Raw genomic sequence first — 17,357 nt, 5'->3', positions numbered from 1 at the left:
GAGACTTGTCCTCCACCACATGGATTGAGGTGAGTAACCGCACCACCACGAGGACCTACTAAGTAGTGAGAATTGGGCATTCCAAACTGGGAGAAAAAAATATGAATTTGTATCTTAAAGAGGACAGCCTGGGTTATGCTGTCATTGCAAATATTTTGGCCCATGACTAATAGGGGTTTGACATATGATTAATTGACAAATAATGTTGTCTTTGGTGAGAAAAATACGAAATCTTTTAAAAAGCTATTTTATAACATGTGCCAAATTCATAGAGGTGTAATCTTTTTGTGTCCATATTAGTTTAATAATATTTAAACAAACATTCAAAGCATTTTCTACAAAACTAAATATGATCTATTAACTTTAAAATTGTATAAAATTTAAAAAAGGTATAAAAATACTTCCCTTGCACCTCTAATACACATCAGTGTACACAACTTAATAATTCATAAAATAAAAAAAATTCTAAATATTTTTAAGGTAAAATATATTTTGCACATATATCATGAATATCTTAGGGTTACTCCATTTGACCTGAACAATAACATATATACAAATATTAAATTATAAATGTAAAAAACTTTTATTTGGTGGGAACAAATTTATTAGTATTAATAATATCATATTAATAATTTATTTATGAATACATTATAAGCTAACAATATAATATTTAATATATACTTAATAATAATATACAATATATATATATATATATATATATAATGATATAATGATATTTAATATATATTAATATATTATAAAATGCATATGAAAATATATAATTATATATATTAGCCATGTAACTATATACAAATTTTGCGATACGATATGATGCATATCCACACAAAACGATAAAATATGACATAAATGTCTCTTAAATTATACAGTAAATGCCTCAAAAGTGTCTGACATTGTCAGCAAAAAGCAGAGCTCAAGTAACAACAGCACCACATTTATTTTGGTGATTGTAATGAGAAAAACTCATATGACGTCAGATTTTTCATGTTTTTCTTGAGAAAATAAGTTTGTCTACACATTAGTCATTTACATTTGAATAGCACTTTTCATAATACACAGAGTTTGAAAGCAGCTTTATAGAAAGTCATGCCCAGTTGCCTGAAAGCCCCTTGTGAACAAGCTGAAATGATGGTAGCAAAGAAAAAAACTCCTTATTTTGAAAAAACTCTTTAAAAAAAACTTGAGAGGAACCTGACCTCTACAATATATGTACATAATGCAATATTATTTAGCGGCTTGAGCAAAAACCGATCATCACAAGTATTTATTTATTTATTTATGATTTGTTTTGCCCTCTTCCCCCAGTTTCCCTTTGTATGTAACCGGCATTACTACTGGCTTATAACATGTGTGCAAGTGTTACTCTCAAAGCTGTTTACATTTTGAAGACAAAAGCAGATAATTATAAGTCTAAGTCTATGTAATCACAGGTTTCTTACGTTGGTAGTTTTTTGAATAAGCTATTTTTTGATAGTTATGACTCATAACTTGTGAGTGTGTTGCTGTGCATGTCACGCTGGGAGAGGCGGCTGTTGAACTTACTGCTGCTGTTACTGCCCCACCTATTTGTACTCTGATGTCGGCGTAACTAAAACGACATGTTTGATGTACTGTAGCACCAGGAAATGACACTGTTGTTTGGCAAATTCGACAAGCTATACCCCTACAGTACAATCTACTTTTGCCATTGATCTTCTCGCATGTGTACTGTAAGTATGTTGCTCTGTTTTCCTGTGAGCACTCTGCACCTCCTCTCCGGGGGGAGACTGATCCGCAGCTCTCAATATTGTGATGCTTGCTTTAAATACACTTTAATGTGTTTGTTTATCTATCATATGATACATATGGTATTGTATGGTGAGCATCGTATTGCATGATACAATATGATACAATATTTTTTACACCCGAATAATAATAATAATAATAATAATAATAATGGACCCAGGGGCCCCGAGAATCATTACCACCTTTCACACCATTAGCTATGGCCCTGTATATATATATATATATATATATATATATATATATATATAGGCCTATATATATGTATATAGTAGATAGTATATGGGTCAAAAATATATTGTTTCATATTGTATCGTATAATACATTATATATTAATATATATGTAACGTAGTCAATGGAAAGGAGGAGGCGAGAACATAAGGCTTGAGGCTTTTCAACATAAATAATATTTTAATAATAAACTGAAACAAAAGACAAACACACACATGACGGACATGTCCGTAAACGATCTCTCTCTCTCCTGCACGATCCTCTGCAGACGACCTTTATCCCTCTCGAAGGCTTGATTAGCCTAATACAGGACGGGTGTGTAGGATCACGACCCGGCCCCGCCCTCTGCCTTGCCACAATATATTAATTGAATTTTAAAGCTTATAAGTAGTCATTGCATAACTATTTTTTAAAAATTTACCTGTGAATGGCTTACTTATGGTATCTCTGCATATTAAGCTGGAATAGGAGAAAGTATTTTAACACTTCAGCTTTAAGCCCCCCAAAAATTATCAAAATGACTTTGAACTCAAACATTTAAAACATGTTAATCTTAGTATGTTGTTTTGTGTGAATTGCATTTTTTATGTGATTTTGGATAACTTAATAGATCAGGACAAAAAATTTGCATCATTTCATCGAACTTTACACTTTTGTTAATAAACATGAGATCACACAAACCATTAATTAAGTAAATTTGTATATCACATAGGACGTCTTGAGATGATGCTATGATCCCAAATGTTTAGGGGCGTGGTTTCATATTATTATATACAGTGTTGAGTAAATTACTTAAAAATAGTAATCCACAACAAATTACTAATTATTTCCCTAAAATATTGTAGTCAAATTACTTTAATAATTACTTATTTACTTACAAAGTTACTTTCTAAAACACTTTTCCCATCAACATTCCAAATAATGTTCATTTTTCTTCCTTGTTCATTGTTACACTCAAGTCATTCACCCAGCACCTCACTTTTCTCCTTCACAATTAAGGGGCAATAGTTAATGTAATCCACATAAATAAGATATTAGAAATAAACATAATATACTTAAAGTAATTAAATTGGGGGCCTGGGTAGCTAACTACCAACCCTAGAGTCACAAGTTCGAATCCAGTGCATGCTGAGTGACTCCAGTCAGGTCTCCTAAGCAACAGAATTGTCCCGATTGCTAGGGAGGGTGGAGTCACATGGAGTAACCTCCTCGTGGTCATTATAATGTGTGGTTCTGATTCTCGGTGGGGTGCGTGGTGAGTTGTGTGTGGATGCCGCGAAGAATAGCGTGAGCATCAACATGCGCTATGTCTCCGCGGTAACACGCTCAACAAGTCACGTGATAAGATGCCCGGATTGACATCTCAGACGCGGAGACAACTGAGATTCGTCCTCCGCCACCCGGATTGAGGCGAGTCACTAAGCCAACATGAGCGCATTGGGAATTGTGCATTCCAAATTGGGGAGAAAAGGGGAGAGAAAAATAGAATTAAATGAATTGTAATTTAGTAACTGTAATCCGATTACAATAATTTAAAATGTAATGTGTTACACTACTTTTTTGCCTAAAAGTAATTCGATTATAGTAACTAATTACTTTGAAATTGGATTACACCCAACACTGAATATGTGAAAAATAAATGATCAAATCTGACAATCAAATGACATTCATATTATTTAATGAAGGAATAGCCTAGTCCTAATAATAGTAATATGAGTAGCCAACAAACCTTTAGTGTTTCTTATGCACCAGACAATATAATACAATCAAATAAATGTTGATGCCAAAACCTTGTATGCTGAGTCTCTGTAAGACATTGAAAAATCCTCTGACGTTACGCATCGTAACGGGTGTCTCGGCCCCATAGTGCCCCTCTTATTTTGAAGAATTTCCACTTGCTTTAAAGGAGTCGTTTTATTAAGTTTATTATTTTTCGTTTGCGTCTGTAAAACTAACATGGACAAGAGGTGCACGTCATTGCGCTGGTATTGCGTTTAACTCTGTGCGCTCTGGCGCATACTAAGCGGATTTTGCGCGCGGAGTCGCCAGGAACCTACGGATAACCTGCATTTCCCCAAAGCTCTCTACATCTACTGGAGTTTAAAAACCCTAGCACCACTAAAACACGGGAAAATAAGTTTAATACCCAGAAAAAAATGACTATATACATGACATTGGCGCATCCACCAACGCGCAATATTTATAGTGATTTGTAAATCGGACGGATGTTTGGCGTAAACGACTCGAACGCAGAAGCGAAGTGACGGGACACGAGTCGGTTGGATTTTGAATACGTTGGAAATCTTTCATCATGGTGTTGATAAAGCGCTTTAATAATGTGCGTGTCGAGTGCGCGGCTCTTTTACTCTGCGTGACCGTCATGTGGGAGCTCGCTTTGGCTCAGAATGACACGGAACCCATCGTCCTGGAGGGGAAATGTCTGGTGGTGTGTGACTCAAACCCCGCCGACTGGAAGAGCTCGTCTTCGCCGCTCGGCATCTCCGTGCGCGCCGCCAACTCCAAAGTGGCTTTCTCTGCGGTGCGGAGCAACAACCACGAACCCTCGGATATGAGCAACAAAACGAGGATCATATATTTCGACCGGGTAAGGCTGATTTGCATGCCCAAATAAGGGAAATTGTATGTATGATGTACAGTTAGCAGTATATTAGGATTCATGATTTATACGTTTTTTTTCTTGCACATAATCCTGTGAAACCTTTAGGCTATGATACAAGTTGGACTACCAGTTTTGTTTCACAATTTATATTAATGTTCCAGTGTAATTGCATAATTCATATAATTAGTAGATATATGGATATTATGGACATTATTGCATATTGCATGCTTTATTAAGATTTTGGATAGTTTTTACATGCAAAAGTTGAACAAGTTGAATAGTTTGTGTCTCACGTTACGTTCATCTTAAAGTGTATTTAAAAATGACTGTCATAATTATGTGGAGCATTCCTATTTTTATTGCATTTGTAATTTATTGTATTTACATGTATTATTGAAAACGTGAATGGTGTGAAGTTAGTTTTGCTGCCACATAAACGTAAATATGGCATTTTTAGACCATCTAATTATTTGAAACCCTCATGGAATATATTATGGAATATCCAAAGTACAATATGCATAAAGCGCAACATTAATTTGGCATTAGTAAGGCAGCCAAAATCCATTTGCATCCCTTAAAAAAATTGTAAATCTAAATCTAAATGTAATGCATGAATAGATCAATTATTCTTTTACAAATAACATATGCATAACACAAGTTCACAGAATAATGTAAAATAAATACATAATAATAAAAAACTGATTTCTGAAGTCTGTGCTGGCTATTGGATTCAAAATCACACCAACACGCTCTTTGCTTAAGAACCAGGAGAACATTCAAAATAATAACCTTTAATAGGTCAATCGGAGTATTCAAGCATCTTATTTTAAATATAATGCAGATTAAAGTGTGCACTGATTGTTAAAAAAGTTCAAAAGTACAAAAATGTGTCTTGCAATTTGTCATTAAATATTCTCAGCTGGCCCACTGTAACACAGAAACTGTCTAATTGTCCATTAATAATAAATAGCAACTTTTTACAACTGTTTGCTTGAAGCTGACAGCACATAAACAAATGATTCCAATGTTTGCACTATAAGCCCCACATACACAGGTATGAAATAGCACTGTTAATTCATTAGTGATAAGTCAAGCTGTCAGAACTGTAAAGGGCAAAGATATTTTGTTTAATTCATTTTTTGCTGGGTTTGTGATGCAATAGTGTGTCTGTGCTGCATTCTTTCCCATCTTTTTCTCATGTATCACTGTGTAGGAGCCCAGTGCATGTTGCTCTTTTAGCTTTATGACTCTGAAGCATTTAAATAAACATTCAAACATGTGCTACATTTATGGAATGTTGTATTGCAAATAGCTTCCATCTGTTCACAAGTTAGTGTGAATTTTGAACTAGATTAAGAGATGGTAAGTCTGTGCTGTGAAGAATGTGTTTTTACACACATGGATGTGGAGACAAACTGGCGACACTCAAGCTCACTACCTGATTTTATTCAGTCTGCTTCCTTGGTTTAAGGATGTGATATAATTAATGAGGAAGCGCTGTCGAGGAGGGTAAGATCAAATAAAGCCGCATGGTGTACGTCTCTGTGGAAAATGACACATTTTGTTAGTAAGATCCTTGAAATAATGTCACAAATTATGCTGGAGATGAAGCCAACTTGATTTTCGTTTGTATTTCATGATTAAATGCATATTAATTTAAAATGAAAATTCTGTCATCATTTACTCGCCCTCATGTTGTTCCAAACCTGTATGACTTAATGTCTTCTGTAGAACACCAAATGAGATGTTTTGCAGAATGTCTGAGCTGTTCTTTTCCATTCAATGAAAATAGATGGTGACCAGAAGCTGTTATGCTCTAAAATTAACAAAAAAGCACCATAAAAGTGGTCCATATGACTCATGCACTATATTTCAAGTCTTCTGAAGCCATATACTAGTAATGGCCAGCATCGTCCAATCACTGCCAACCATGTTAAAATAAAATTATACATTATAAATTCTGAATCTATGTACTGATTACCAGAGCTGGATAGTAACATAGTATATGTAATCTGGATTACGTAATCCGATTACAAAATCAAGTACTTGTAATTGGATTAAACTACATTTTTAAATGTTCATAATTGGACTACAGTTACTTTTTATGGATTACATGATTGCATATTAAGAAGGCAATGGCAGTAATTTGTTTATAATTTATTGATGACCCTAATCATTGTCTTTTTTTCAATATTTTGCATTTTTCATTCTCAATCAGGATACCACTGTTATACCTAGCAACGTCATTGCTGTTGATTTTATGGTCATTAATTTTAGCTCATTTTATTGTCATTTTATGTTCATTAATGTTCGTGATGCTGCTATTGTTTCATGCACTTAAAATGAGCTTGATGTCTCAGTGCTTTGAATTATAAACTTTGTCCATGCACTGTCATTGCTGTTAGATTTAATGTTTATTGTATGTTCATTCATGTAATGTTTAATGCACTTTTTAAAAATGTCATGAGGAGCACTATTTATGAGATTCTTTTTGTTTGTAACAAAGAATGGAATACAGTTTCTTTCTCTTTGTACTTTTATGTGAAAAAGATACAAGTTATCCTACTCAAATGCACGTGATATCAAATCAAATATAATTAGGTTGGAAGTAATCCAAAAGTAATCCAATTATATTACCCCAAAACATAACCTATGAGATTTAGTTTCTGATTACATTTTTGTCATGTAATTTGTAATCAGTACCTGATCAAACTGCTGATTACCATTGTCCCATGTATGCCAACCATGTTGAGTGGTCCAAACATCATCTGCAGCCTGAAACTGAATTTTTGATACGAATTTTGGATTGAATGCACTTCAACTGAATGGCTTCATAGGAAAGTTGTTATTTTTCACATGACAAATCAACCCTTTAACTGATAGCACAGAGTCTCCTGAACTGAGATCAGTTGGTTTAAATTAAATTAAATGATGTGTTGCGTACAAAAAAGCTAAAACACAACATACACGCATGTGTACCTGTGGGGTCGCATGAGAATATACACTCTCACACATACACACACATATACACTGTATATAAAGTACAAAAAAGCACCATAAACGTGGTCCATATGACTCATGCACTAAATTTAAGCCGTTATTCATAGATAATCTCCCTCAAAGCTTGTGTCTAGCTGATTGACCCTAAACCTTGTAAACCTTGAGTCATTTTTGAATTATGAACACAAATGTGGGCTAGATGCAGGCTTTGAATATTTGTGGTGCCTTCATGGGAGTGATTCTTCAGAAAATGTCTGCTTATTTAGTTTATTTGTTATTATTACAATTTAACAGTTTAATAGAAAGTTTAATAATTAAACATTTAAAATGTTTGAGTGATTTAATTGCAGGAGATTTTACCGGATATGTTAAGCTAAACTCATTTCTTGCTGATGTACAGTAAACAGGAAGCTGTGTAGAGTTTGCCCTTGAGGAGTTATTATTCCTTTCTCATTGCTTTGGCTGCAGGAAAAGTCAAAAATAAGGTAAAAAAAAGAGTACAGACTGGCCAGCTGCTCTCGGGCCCAGAGCTCTGCTATACCTTGACACACACAACACCATCCAAGCAGCCAGCCTGACCTGACTCTCGGTCTGGGTATGCCACAGGGAAAGGTTACTCACAGCTCATGGACGGCAAGAGAGAGAGAGATTGTGCCCTGATGTGAAAGTACCGAGAGCTTTGTAGATCATCAAAGTCCTTGGTGTTTGGGATGCTGAGTAATCCTTGTGCAATATCACAGCTAGTCTTTGTCTATTAAATCTTTTAAAGGGATAGTCTAGCCAAAAATGGAAAAGTTTTCATGTAGCATGCAAGTGGACCTGGGTAAACTGTGTACAGTATACTGTAGTATATTCAGTACCGCGCAAACGTCTTAGGAACACGAGATATTTTACAAAAACATTTATCTTAAGATGGTTATTTATATCTTCAGCTTCACTGTGTCAATAGGAAATATATTTAGACTGCCAATCATTCCTTTCACAAATAGGATAGCACAACATGGAGCCCCCACAGAACCCCCCTGAACATCGGGTCAGTGTGAGATTACATGAAAAGACAGAAGCAACTGAGACAGCCGACATAGATGGAAGAACTGTGGTGAATTCTCCAAGAAGCTTGGACCATCCTATCTGCCAACATCAAAGAACAACTGTGTCCAGGTGTACCTAGGAGAATTGGTGCTGTTTTAAAGGGAAAGGTGGTTACACAGAATATTGATTTAGCTTTTTTATGTTTTCTGGACTTTGTATGATGTTAATATGATGAAATAATGAAAACTAGTCATGGCTTTGTTTTTGAAGAAATCCTCACTATGCAAGTACCTAAAACTTTTACACAGTACTGTATAAATGTATATTTTTCCTAACCGCATAAAAACACACTGTATATATACAGTGTATACTGTGTGTTTCTATGTGGTTAGGAACAATGTGCATTTGAAAGGTACAAATGCCCTAGAAAATCAATACCAAGGGGGAAAATGGGCCCTTAATAAAAAGGTTAATTTCTGACACTGATTTACACTTTATATCTATTTATATTTTATGTATCGTGTGGCAGCAGTGTAATGTATAAAATCATGCAGATATGGGTCAGGAGCTTCAGTCAACCATCAGAATGGGGAAAGAAATTTGATCTCAGCAATTTACTCACACAGTGAAACTGTGGCATGATTGTTGGTGCCAGATAGGCTGGGTTGAGTATTTCTGTAACTGCTGATCTCCTGGGATTTTCACACACAACAGTCTCTAGAATTTACTCTGAATGGTGCGAAAAGCAAAAAACATCCAGTGTGCTGCAGTTCTGTGGATGGAAATTACTTTTTGATGAGAGAGGTCAAAAGAGAATGGCCAGACTGGTAGAAAGACTACGGTAACTCAGATAACCACTCTGTACAATTGTGTTGAGCAGAATAGCATCTCAGAATGCACAACATGTTGAAACTTGAGGCAAATGGGCTACAACAGGAGAAGACCACGTCGGGTTCAACTTCTGTCAGCCAAGAACAGAAAACTGAGGCTGCTGTGGGCCTACCATTTGTGTACCTCATCAGAAATCTAGAGCTGTCAGACCATGCAATGTTTTTCCAATCGTCTATTGTCCAGTTTTGGTGAGCCTGTGCCCACTGCAGCCTCAGTTTCCTGTTCTGACAGTAGTGGTGCCCTGAGGGGTCTACTGCTGCTGTAGCCCATCCGCCTCAATGTTCGACATGTTGTATGTTCAGAAATGCTTTTCTGCATAGCACTGTTGTAACACGTGTTTATTTGGGTTACTGTCTCCTTCCTGTCATCTTGGACCAGTCAGGCCATTCTCCTCTGACCTCTGTCATTAACAAGCCCTTTTCACCCTCAGAACTGCCGCTCGCAGGATGTTTTTCGCACCATTCTCTTTACACTCTCGAGACTGTTGTGCATGAAATCACAGGAGATCAGCAGTTACAGAAATACTCAAACCAGCCCATCTATCGCCATCAATCATACCACAGTCCAAATCACTGAGATCACATTTTTCTAATGGTTGATGTGAACATTAACTGAAGCTCCTGACCCATATATGCACGATCTTATGCAATGCACTGCTGCCACACGATTGGCTGATTAGATAATCACATGAATATGTAGATGTACAGGTGTTCCTAATAAAGTGGCCGTTGAATGTATACATATATATATCCTCCTGAGACCAGAGTGTGACTGCTGTGTGCATTTTACATTAACATTTTTAATTCGTAACTAGTAGCATCTAATAAAAATGCACAAATAATTAAATAAATCTAGAGCAAATAGATTTCCTAAAAATGTATGTGGACAGTGGGACTAAGTTGTGAAATATTAAATAATACCAAGCTATAGAAAGTAAAAAAATGTATATATATAATTGTTTATTATGTTTCCAGGCGTGTTAGTTATTCATGTTTTTGAGACGCTACAGCTGATTTTCTGTAAAGCTGCTTTGGAAAACTTTGTGTTTGGAAAAGCACAAATAAAAAATGATACAAATACAAACTATTTGACTTGATTTGACATTTATGTTACAATGCATTTTTTTACTTTGTCAACAAAATTGTAATGATCTGTCAAATGAACAAGTGCTAACCAGTGCTGAAGCATTGCACCAATAAGAAACAAGTGTAATTCATTCTGAAACAAGAAATGGGCAGCATCGTCCAATGTTCAAATAAAATTGTACATTATAAATTCTGAATCTAAGTACTGTCACCATTGTCATACATACCATACGATTGTTTCTAACATCATCTGCAGCTTGAAACTGAATTTTTGATTGGAAGTTGTGATTGAATGCACTTGGCTTCATAGGAAAGATACATGATGCTCTCTTGCTCCCTATTTAGTGAATTACTTAACCTCCAGTGTGCTGTCTATCTGCACTGGTCTCAGAAAAGTTCAAAATGCACCTTATTTTCATCCTAACTCCATATAAAGCCTCTGAAAGCATTTTTTTTTCTCATTGTGAAACTGCACAGTAAATATAGGATTCAGATGAATCTAGAGACTCTAATCTTATGACTCCAACATGTTTCAATGTAAAAACTTAATTAGGTTTCTTACCAGATGTAGTTTTGTTGTCAATTTTCCCACAGACAAACACCGCAGTGATTGGCACCATGTTGTTTTGTTACATGACTCCGTCCGTCGAAAGTTTAACCCGTTACTGAAAGAACAGATTATCCTGAACTGAGATCAGTCATTTTAAATGAAATTAAATTATGCGTTTCGTATAGCGAAGCCAAAACACATCGTCCACGCATGTGTATGCAGGGTCACACGAGGATATACACACACACACACATATATATATATATATATATACAGTAGATATTTCAAAGACAACTTATCAAAGATATAACTTTCATTGGATTTAATTTGTTCAGGCTTACCACAAAATGTTTTGACCGCTTTAGTTTTTGCTAAGCCCAAGAAGATTGGTTGCTCAGGCAGAGTTTCAGGGATACGAGTCGTTTGTTCTAAAATAAAGGTTATGTGTTCAGTTCTCAGGGAACACACACAGTCATAAAAACAAACAGACTTTAGGAACAGTTGTTTGAAAGTTCTTCAGTTGAAATTTGCTTACCAAAATTCCAATCATTGTTAGTTGTGCCAAAAGCGTGTTCTCTTTTTGTTGTAAATGATGTAATACAGTCAACACGAATGCATATATATCCCCTAACTCAAACCCAAACCCTAAATCTAAAAATGTAATCTTAGAGCAAAAATGCAACCATACAAACTGCACTCACCAATGTTTATGTGAATGAATTTTCTTCCTGGTTTTCATGGGAAAATATGGTCAGCATGACCATGTAAATGAATATTCAGGACAACGGTAGGAAATCCTCAATACTCTATTGCCTTCTGCAGAGAACTATTGTTGAAAAGCCCAATTGTTTGCATGGGTGCATGCACATTTCGTTCCAATTGCCTGCTCTAATCTGTCACTAGTATTTTTCAAGGTCTTCCTTTTCAAGTTGGTAGCATCACAAGTGTAAAGATTTTGCAGAAAAATAATTGTACAGTCTGGTTGGGTTTCATTGTAATGACATTTGCAGAAATCTTTTTCCCTTTTATGCTTTGATGCCTCTCAAATACCTTTTTGCAGGTTCTTGTCAACATAGAAAACTATTTCATATTGGGATCTGTCTTTCTGTGCCCACGGAAAGGAATATACAGCTTCAACTTCCACGTTATTAAAGTGTACCAGAGCCAGACTATACAAGTAAGCAAAATGTATCTCTCACACAAACAGATTAAAATAAATATTAAATCACCTTTAATTTTAATGTTATATTTGAGCTTCCCAGTGAACACACAGACAGACAATCTAAAAGACTGGGTAACAATTTACTTGAAGCCTGTATAAATAATGAACTTAAAATGTATCTATAATTTATAATAATGCATTCATAATGCTTCATTATAAACCTTATAGTTAGTTGTATGTTCTTATTAATTATTGTAACCAGCTATAATACATTATAACATGCAGTATAATCGTGTAATGCATTTAAACACATGATAAACACCCAACTTCATGTGTTATAATGTGTGTTAAAGGTTAATCATGAATAGGTAATACATAAGCAACTGTACACTACATAAGTACACTACAGTAACACTGTAATACATAAGTAAAATGTTACCAAAGATTATACAACAAATAAACAACAGAAATGGGTTATTCCTGTTATGTGGTATCTTCATTTTGTTAAACCCTAATTTAAGAAAATATTTCTATAAAACGGTATACCAAACTCTCAAAAATATGCTCTGGTCGAACTCAGACTCTTAAAATGTTATTAATTATAACTTGATTATTTAAACAATATAAATTAAATGAATAGGATGCTTTACAGGACAAGTGTTTGAGAGTTAGTTAGGGGATATTAGGGTGTCAATAATAGGTATTCTTTTACCTTCCTGGGGGATGATATCATTAACAAAAACCTGTTCCTTTAAGAAAGTTGGAAGATTCAAAGTTGGTTGAGGTTAGCTTTGGTTGTAATCTGATTACAAAATAAATAGTTACTGTAATATGATTACTTTTTTAATGGGGGGTTGAGAAACATTACTTTTAACATTTTTTGTAATCCGATTACAATTACTGACTTTCATTAAGTAATTACTTTTAAGTACATTACCTGGGTCACACATTCCTAAAATAAAATGATTTATGTATTATACATTCAAAATATGAATGAATTAGTTCAGGTGTATGTCTGTTTGCGTTTCTGCAACATCTTTCACAACGAAGGAGAATATAAAGACATTATTTTGAATCTGTAGAGCGGAAAAGACATTTTAAAAGTAACTTAAAAGTAAAGTAATTAGTAATGTGATTGCTTTCTCAGTTAAGTAATCATTAAATTATCTGGATGCAATTTTAGAGAAGTAATAAGTATTAAATAAAGTAATAAAAATTGACTTTTTTGAGTAACTAACCCTACACTGATTGAGGACTTATAAATAAATAAATAAAAAAGAGTATAAATTGGTTACAAATGGGTTTTGTTCCAACCATTTCCATTAAAGAGAGGAAAAAATGAATAAACACACATCTTAATAAAATGCAGGTTTTTAATTTTTTTAAATGAACGCATAGCACCTGGGGACATTACAAAAATGACAATATCTGCTTAAACCAAAGTAGTGAAATTATGTGCAATACATCCCTATATGAACTTAATTGTGATATTGTGATGTATTAAGTTTCTATTATTTATCTCATAAATGTAGATATATACTGCATGTTGGTGGATATGAAAACATACTGCATAGCAGGAATAATACAAACAATAAAAAACTGATGCCATCATAGCAGTAAATTAGTGAATGTATCATTTTTCATGGTATTTAATAAGTCTTGCCATTCGCTTTGTTTCTGAGGTGTCTGTATTGTTTTTCTCTCTGTGCTCCAGGTGAATTTAATGCTAAATGGAAAACCGGTTATCTCTGCTTTTGCCGGCGACAAAGATGTCACGCGTGAGGCAGCCACCAATGGGGTTCTCCTCCACCTGAACAAAGAAGACAAGGTTTATCTGAAACTGGAGAAGGGTAACCTGGTAGGCGGATGGCAATACTCCACTTTTTCTGGCTTTTTGGTTTTCCCTCTGTAAAGCAAACAAAGACTGCCACCTTTTCTGTCCAACAACCTATCATCATCGCATAACCAGCCCTTCAGCATTTATTGGAGGCACCTAAATGGAATCATAATTCCAGATGTTCATTAACTGTTGTCAAAGGACCAAGGGGGAAATGCTTTTGTGACAGTGATATCTGGAGAGTGGACATCTTCTGCAGTGCAATATCACATCTATTTCTGCTGCTGTCGTTCTTCGTAGATCCAGGAAGCTCAATGCAATGTCAGACTCTTTATGGTTACATTTTGGTTTGTGTATTGGCTTTTTGTGTTTTTTTTAGTGAAGTGTCTGTGAATATGGTAATTTCTTCACAGATGGGTGAACACACTAAACAGTTGCACCAATTGTGTACACTGTATTTCAGTGCAATAACAGCATTGTATTCATAAACCACCCACAATCCAGTTTAACCAGGTGCAGTCTGAGCTGGTAGATCACTTCTAATCTTTTTATTTAATTTATAATTTAATAAAAAAATGTTGATCTTTTAAATCATATTTATTTTCCATTTTTATTACGTTATTATCATTCTTTCAGCGGAAAAATACCTACTTTCTTTGTTAATTAGGCTGATTATATATTGTGACTTATTCACAAATGTTGGCACTATTTGCCTCAAACATTAACGTTGTGCTATTGATGCCCATGGAAAGCAGGTGGTAAACATAATTTTGTTTAATAGAGACATTTGTGCACATTTTCTAGCAAGCTTGGCAACAGTACTTTATCAAACAATGATAAAATAATGGAGAAGAACATTTTAACCGGCCACATATCCAGAGGCCCAGTGTTGTGGAGCGCACATTCGCCATTGTAAAGAGCCAATTTGGGTGCCTGGATCATAGTGGTGGAGAGATGATGTACTAGACTAGTAATACTTTTACTAGTACTCTAATACCTGGCACCTGGAATTGAACCACAAGATGAAGAATTGCAGCGTGCAATTTGCATTCAGCACAGATCTTTTGGGTTTGTTTGTGCTGTTACCTGTTTTGCATTAGTCAATTCGACATCTCTCATATTTTCTTCAGAAAAAACAGCGTTGTGTAAACTGAAAAGAAATAAAACACTGAGATTATTATAACACAAACACAAAAGACTTGAGAAGTTGAGGTTGAGAAGTGTTAAAGGTAATATTTTTGTGATCCATTTATTGGCTTCATACAGAGTGGTAGCACAGTTTGTTTTAACAGAATCTATGACAATGGATGACAAAGAAACATCAGGCGGGCTTGTAAAGGTGACAATTTGAGCAAACAAGCTGCTGTAACACCCTCCAATTAACTCATTTCAATGCTAACACAACACTTATGATTGCACCATTCATACTGTTTTGTGATTACAGAAGAGGGACTTGACATTGACTTCTGCAGAATTCAGTTTGTATGGTTGAAAATATGGCTGAAATGTGGCTCACTAGATGGTTTTGTCATGCATAAAAACCAGAGTTGGAGTCTTTATCTTGTGGTGTGGGTCTCTAGACCTCTCAAGACCCCATAAACATATTTTTTCATTTCTGACTTAATTATTTCTGTAAAGTCTCAGCTTAATAGAGAGTCTAGTATTACAGTCTGTTATTGGTCTGGGTCTTAGGGGGTATGGTATTGGTCTTGGTCAATGGTTCTCATCCAGCCCCTGAACTATCTTATTGTGGCCCACAAGATGTTGTTGTGATATGTATGAATTTTAAGGTGTACATTTTTAGAGCATTTCAGTATTGCTGTATAGTTACAGAGGAAAAGGTATGGCAAACAGATGAAAAGAATGAATGAATGCAAAGAAGTGAATATAAATCTGATTTTAGGCTAATTACTTTGTTACATGAGTCAGTGCAGCGTCAGAGTGCGCACATGTTTACTCATACAGTTCATAAATGCTAATTCAAACATGCGTGCTGTGAGTCTTTCTTCCACACCTGCTCATCACTATCACTTGAGTCAACTGGTGTTGGTAGAAAAAGCTGTTTGAAGAACTCCACAGTATGTTTCATTATCAGTGATTTGCATCATTAATTGAAGTTCCTAAACGTAATTTGAGCTAGTCCATCTAATCTTTCAATTAACAGCCAGAGTATATAAGCAGCTGTTTACCTCTCTTCTGTCTCAGCTGTTTCCAGCATCCCTCCACCTCCCCAACTCCACCTTTACCATAGGCATCTTGCCCCACTTAATCATCTCCTATTAATAGTCCCGGGGGGATACTTCAGAGCTCGAGCTGAAGCTGCTTCATTGAGTCCCTCCTCCATGGACAACAAGCCAAATAAGTTTAACCTTAATAGCTTAAAGATTATATGGGCAAACGAACTTGTGAACCTCTACAAAATTGCAATACAGTGCACCCCTCAAAGCTATAGGGATCCTACTTTGTTGCCCCCAGGCTTTCCAAAGTTGAGAACCCCTGGTCTAGGCATTAGGGGGTCTGGTGTTGGTCTGGGTCATAGGGGGTCCGGTCTTGGTCTGGATTTCAGTGGGTCTTCTTTTGGTCTGGTCTTAGGGGAACTTGTATTGGTCCGAATCTTGGGGTCTAGAATTTTTCTGGATCTTGGGGATCTGGTATAGGACTGGGTCTTGGAGGGTATTAGTCTAGGTCTTGGAGGTTCTGGTATTGGTCAGGGACTTGGAGGGTCTGGAATTGGTCTGGTCTTAGAGGTTCTGGTATGTCTAGTAGGTTGTCTAGTATTGGTCTTGGTCTAGGAGGTCTGGTATTGGTATGGATTTTTGGGTCTCTGGTATTAGTCTGGATAATTGGGGATCTAGTATTGGACAGGGTCTTAATATACCTTCTATTGGTCTGGGTCATTGGGGTCTTGTATTGGTCAGGATCTTGGAGGGTCTTGTATTAATCTGGGTCTTGGAGGGTCTTCTATCGGTCTGGGTCTTGGAGGGTCTGGTATCATTCTGGGTCTTGGGGCTTTGGTATTGGTCTAGGTCTTAGAGAGTCTGTTATTTGTCTGGGACATATGGGATCTGGTATTTGTCTGGGTCTTAGAAGATCTTCTATCGGTCTGGATCTTGGAGGGTCTGGTATTGGTCTGAGTCTTTGTGGTTCTG

At 35.7% G+C, this 17,357-nt stretch overlaps 1 protein-coding gene across 1 annotated transcript; it reads left to right on the top strand.

Moving 5' to 3' along the window:
• The first annotated feature begins 4,342 nt into the window (after positions 1-4,342).
• LOC127619018 (cerebellin-4-like) lies at positions 4,343-14,732 on the top strand. Its single transcript, XM_052091743.1, has 3 exons — positions 4,343-4,636; positions 12,270-12,386; positions 14,086-14,732. Exons 1-3 carry the CDS (start codon positions 4,343-4,345, stop codon positions 14,281-14,283), a joined length of 609 nt encoding a protein of 202 aa, XP_051947703.1. The 3' UTR covers positions 14,284-14,732.
• The last annotated feature ends 2,625 nt before the right edge of the window (positions 14,733-17,357 follow it).

This window comes from Xyrauchen texanus, chromosome 25 (genome assembly GCF_025860055.1).
Source record: "Xyrauchen texanus isolate HMW12.3.18 chromosome 25, RBS_HiC_50CHRs, whole genome shotgun sequence".
Taxonomy (NCBI): domain Eukaryota; kingdom Metazoa; phylum Chordata; class Actinopteri; order Cypriniformes; family Catostomidae; genus Xyrauchen; species Xyrauchen texanus.
The sequence above is the reverse complement of the archived record's forward strand: the minus strand, read 5'-3'. Positions and strand labels throughout refer to the sequence as shown.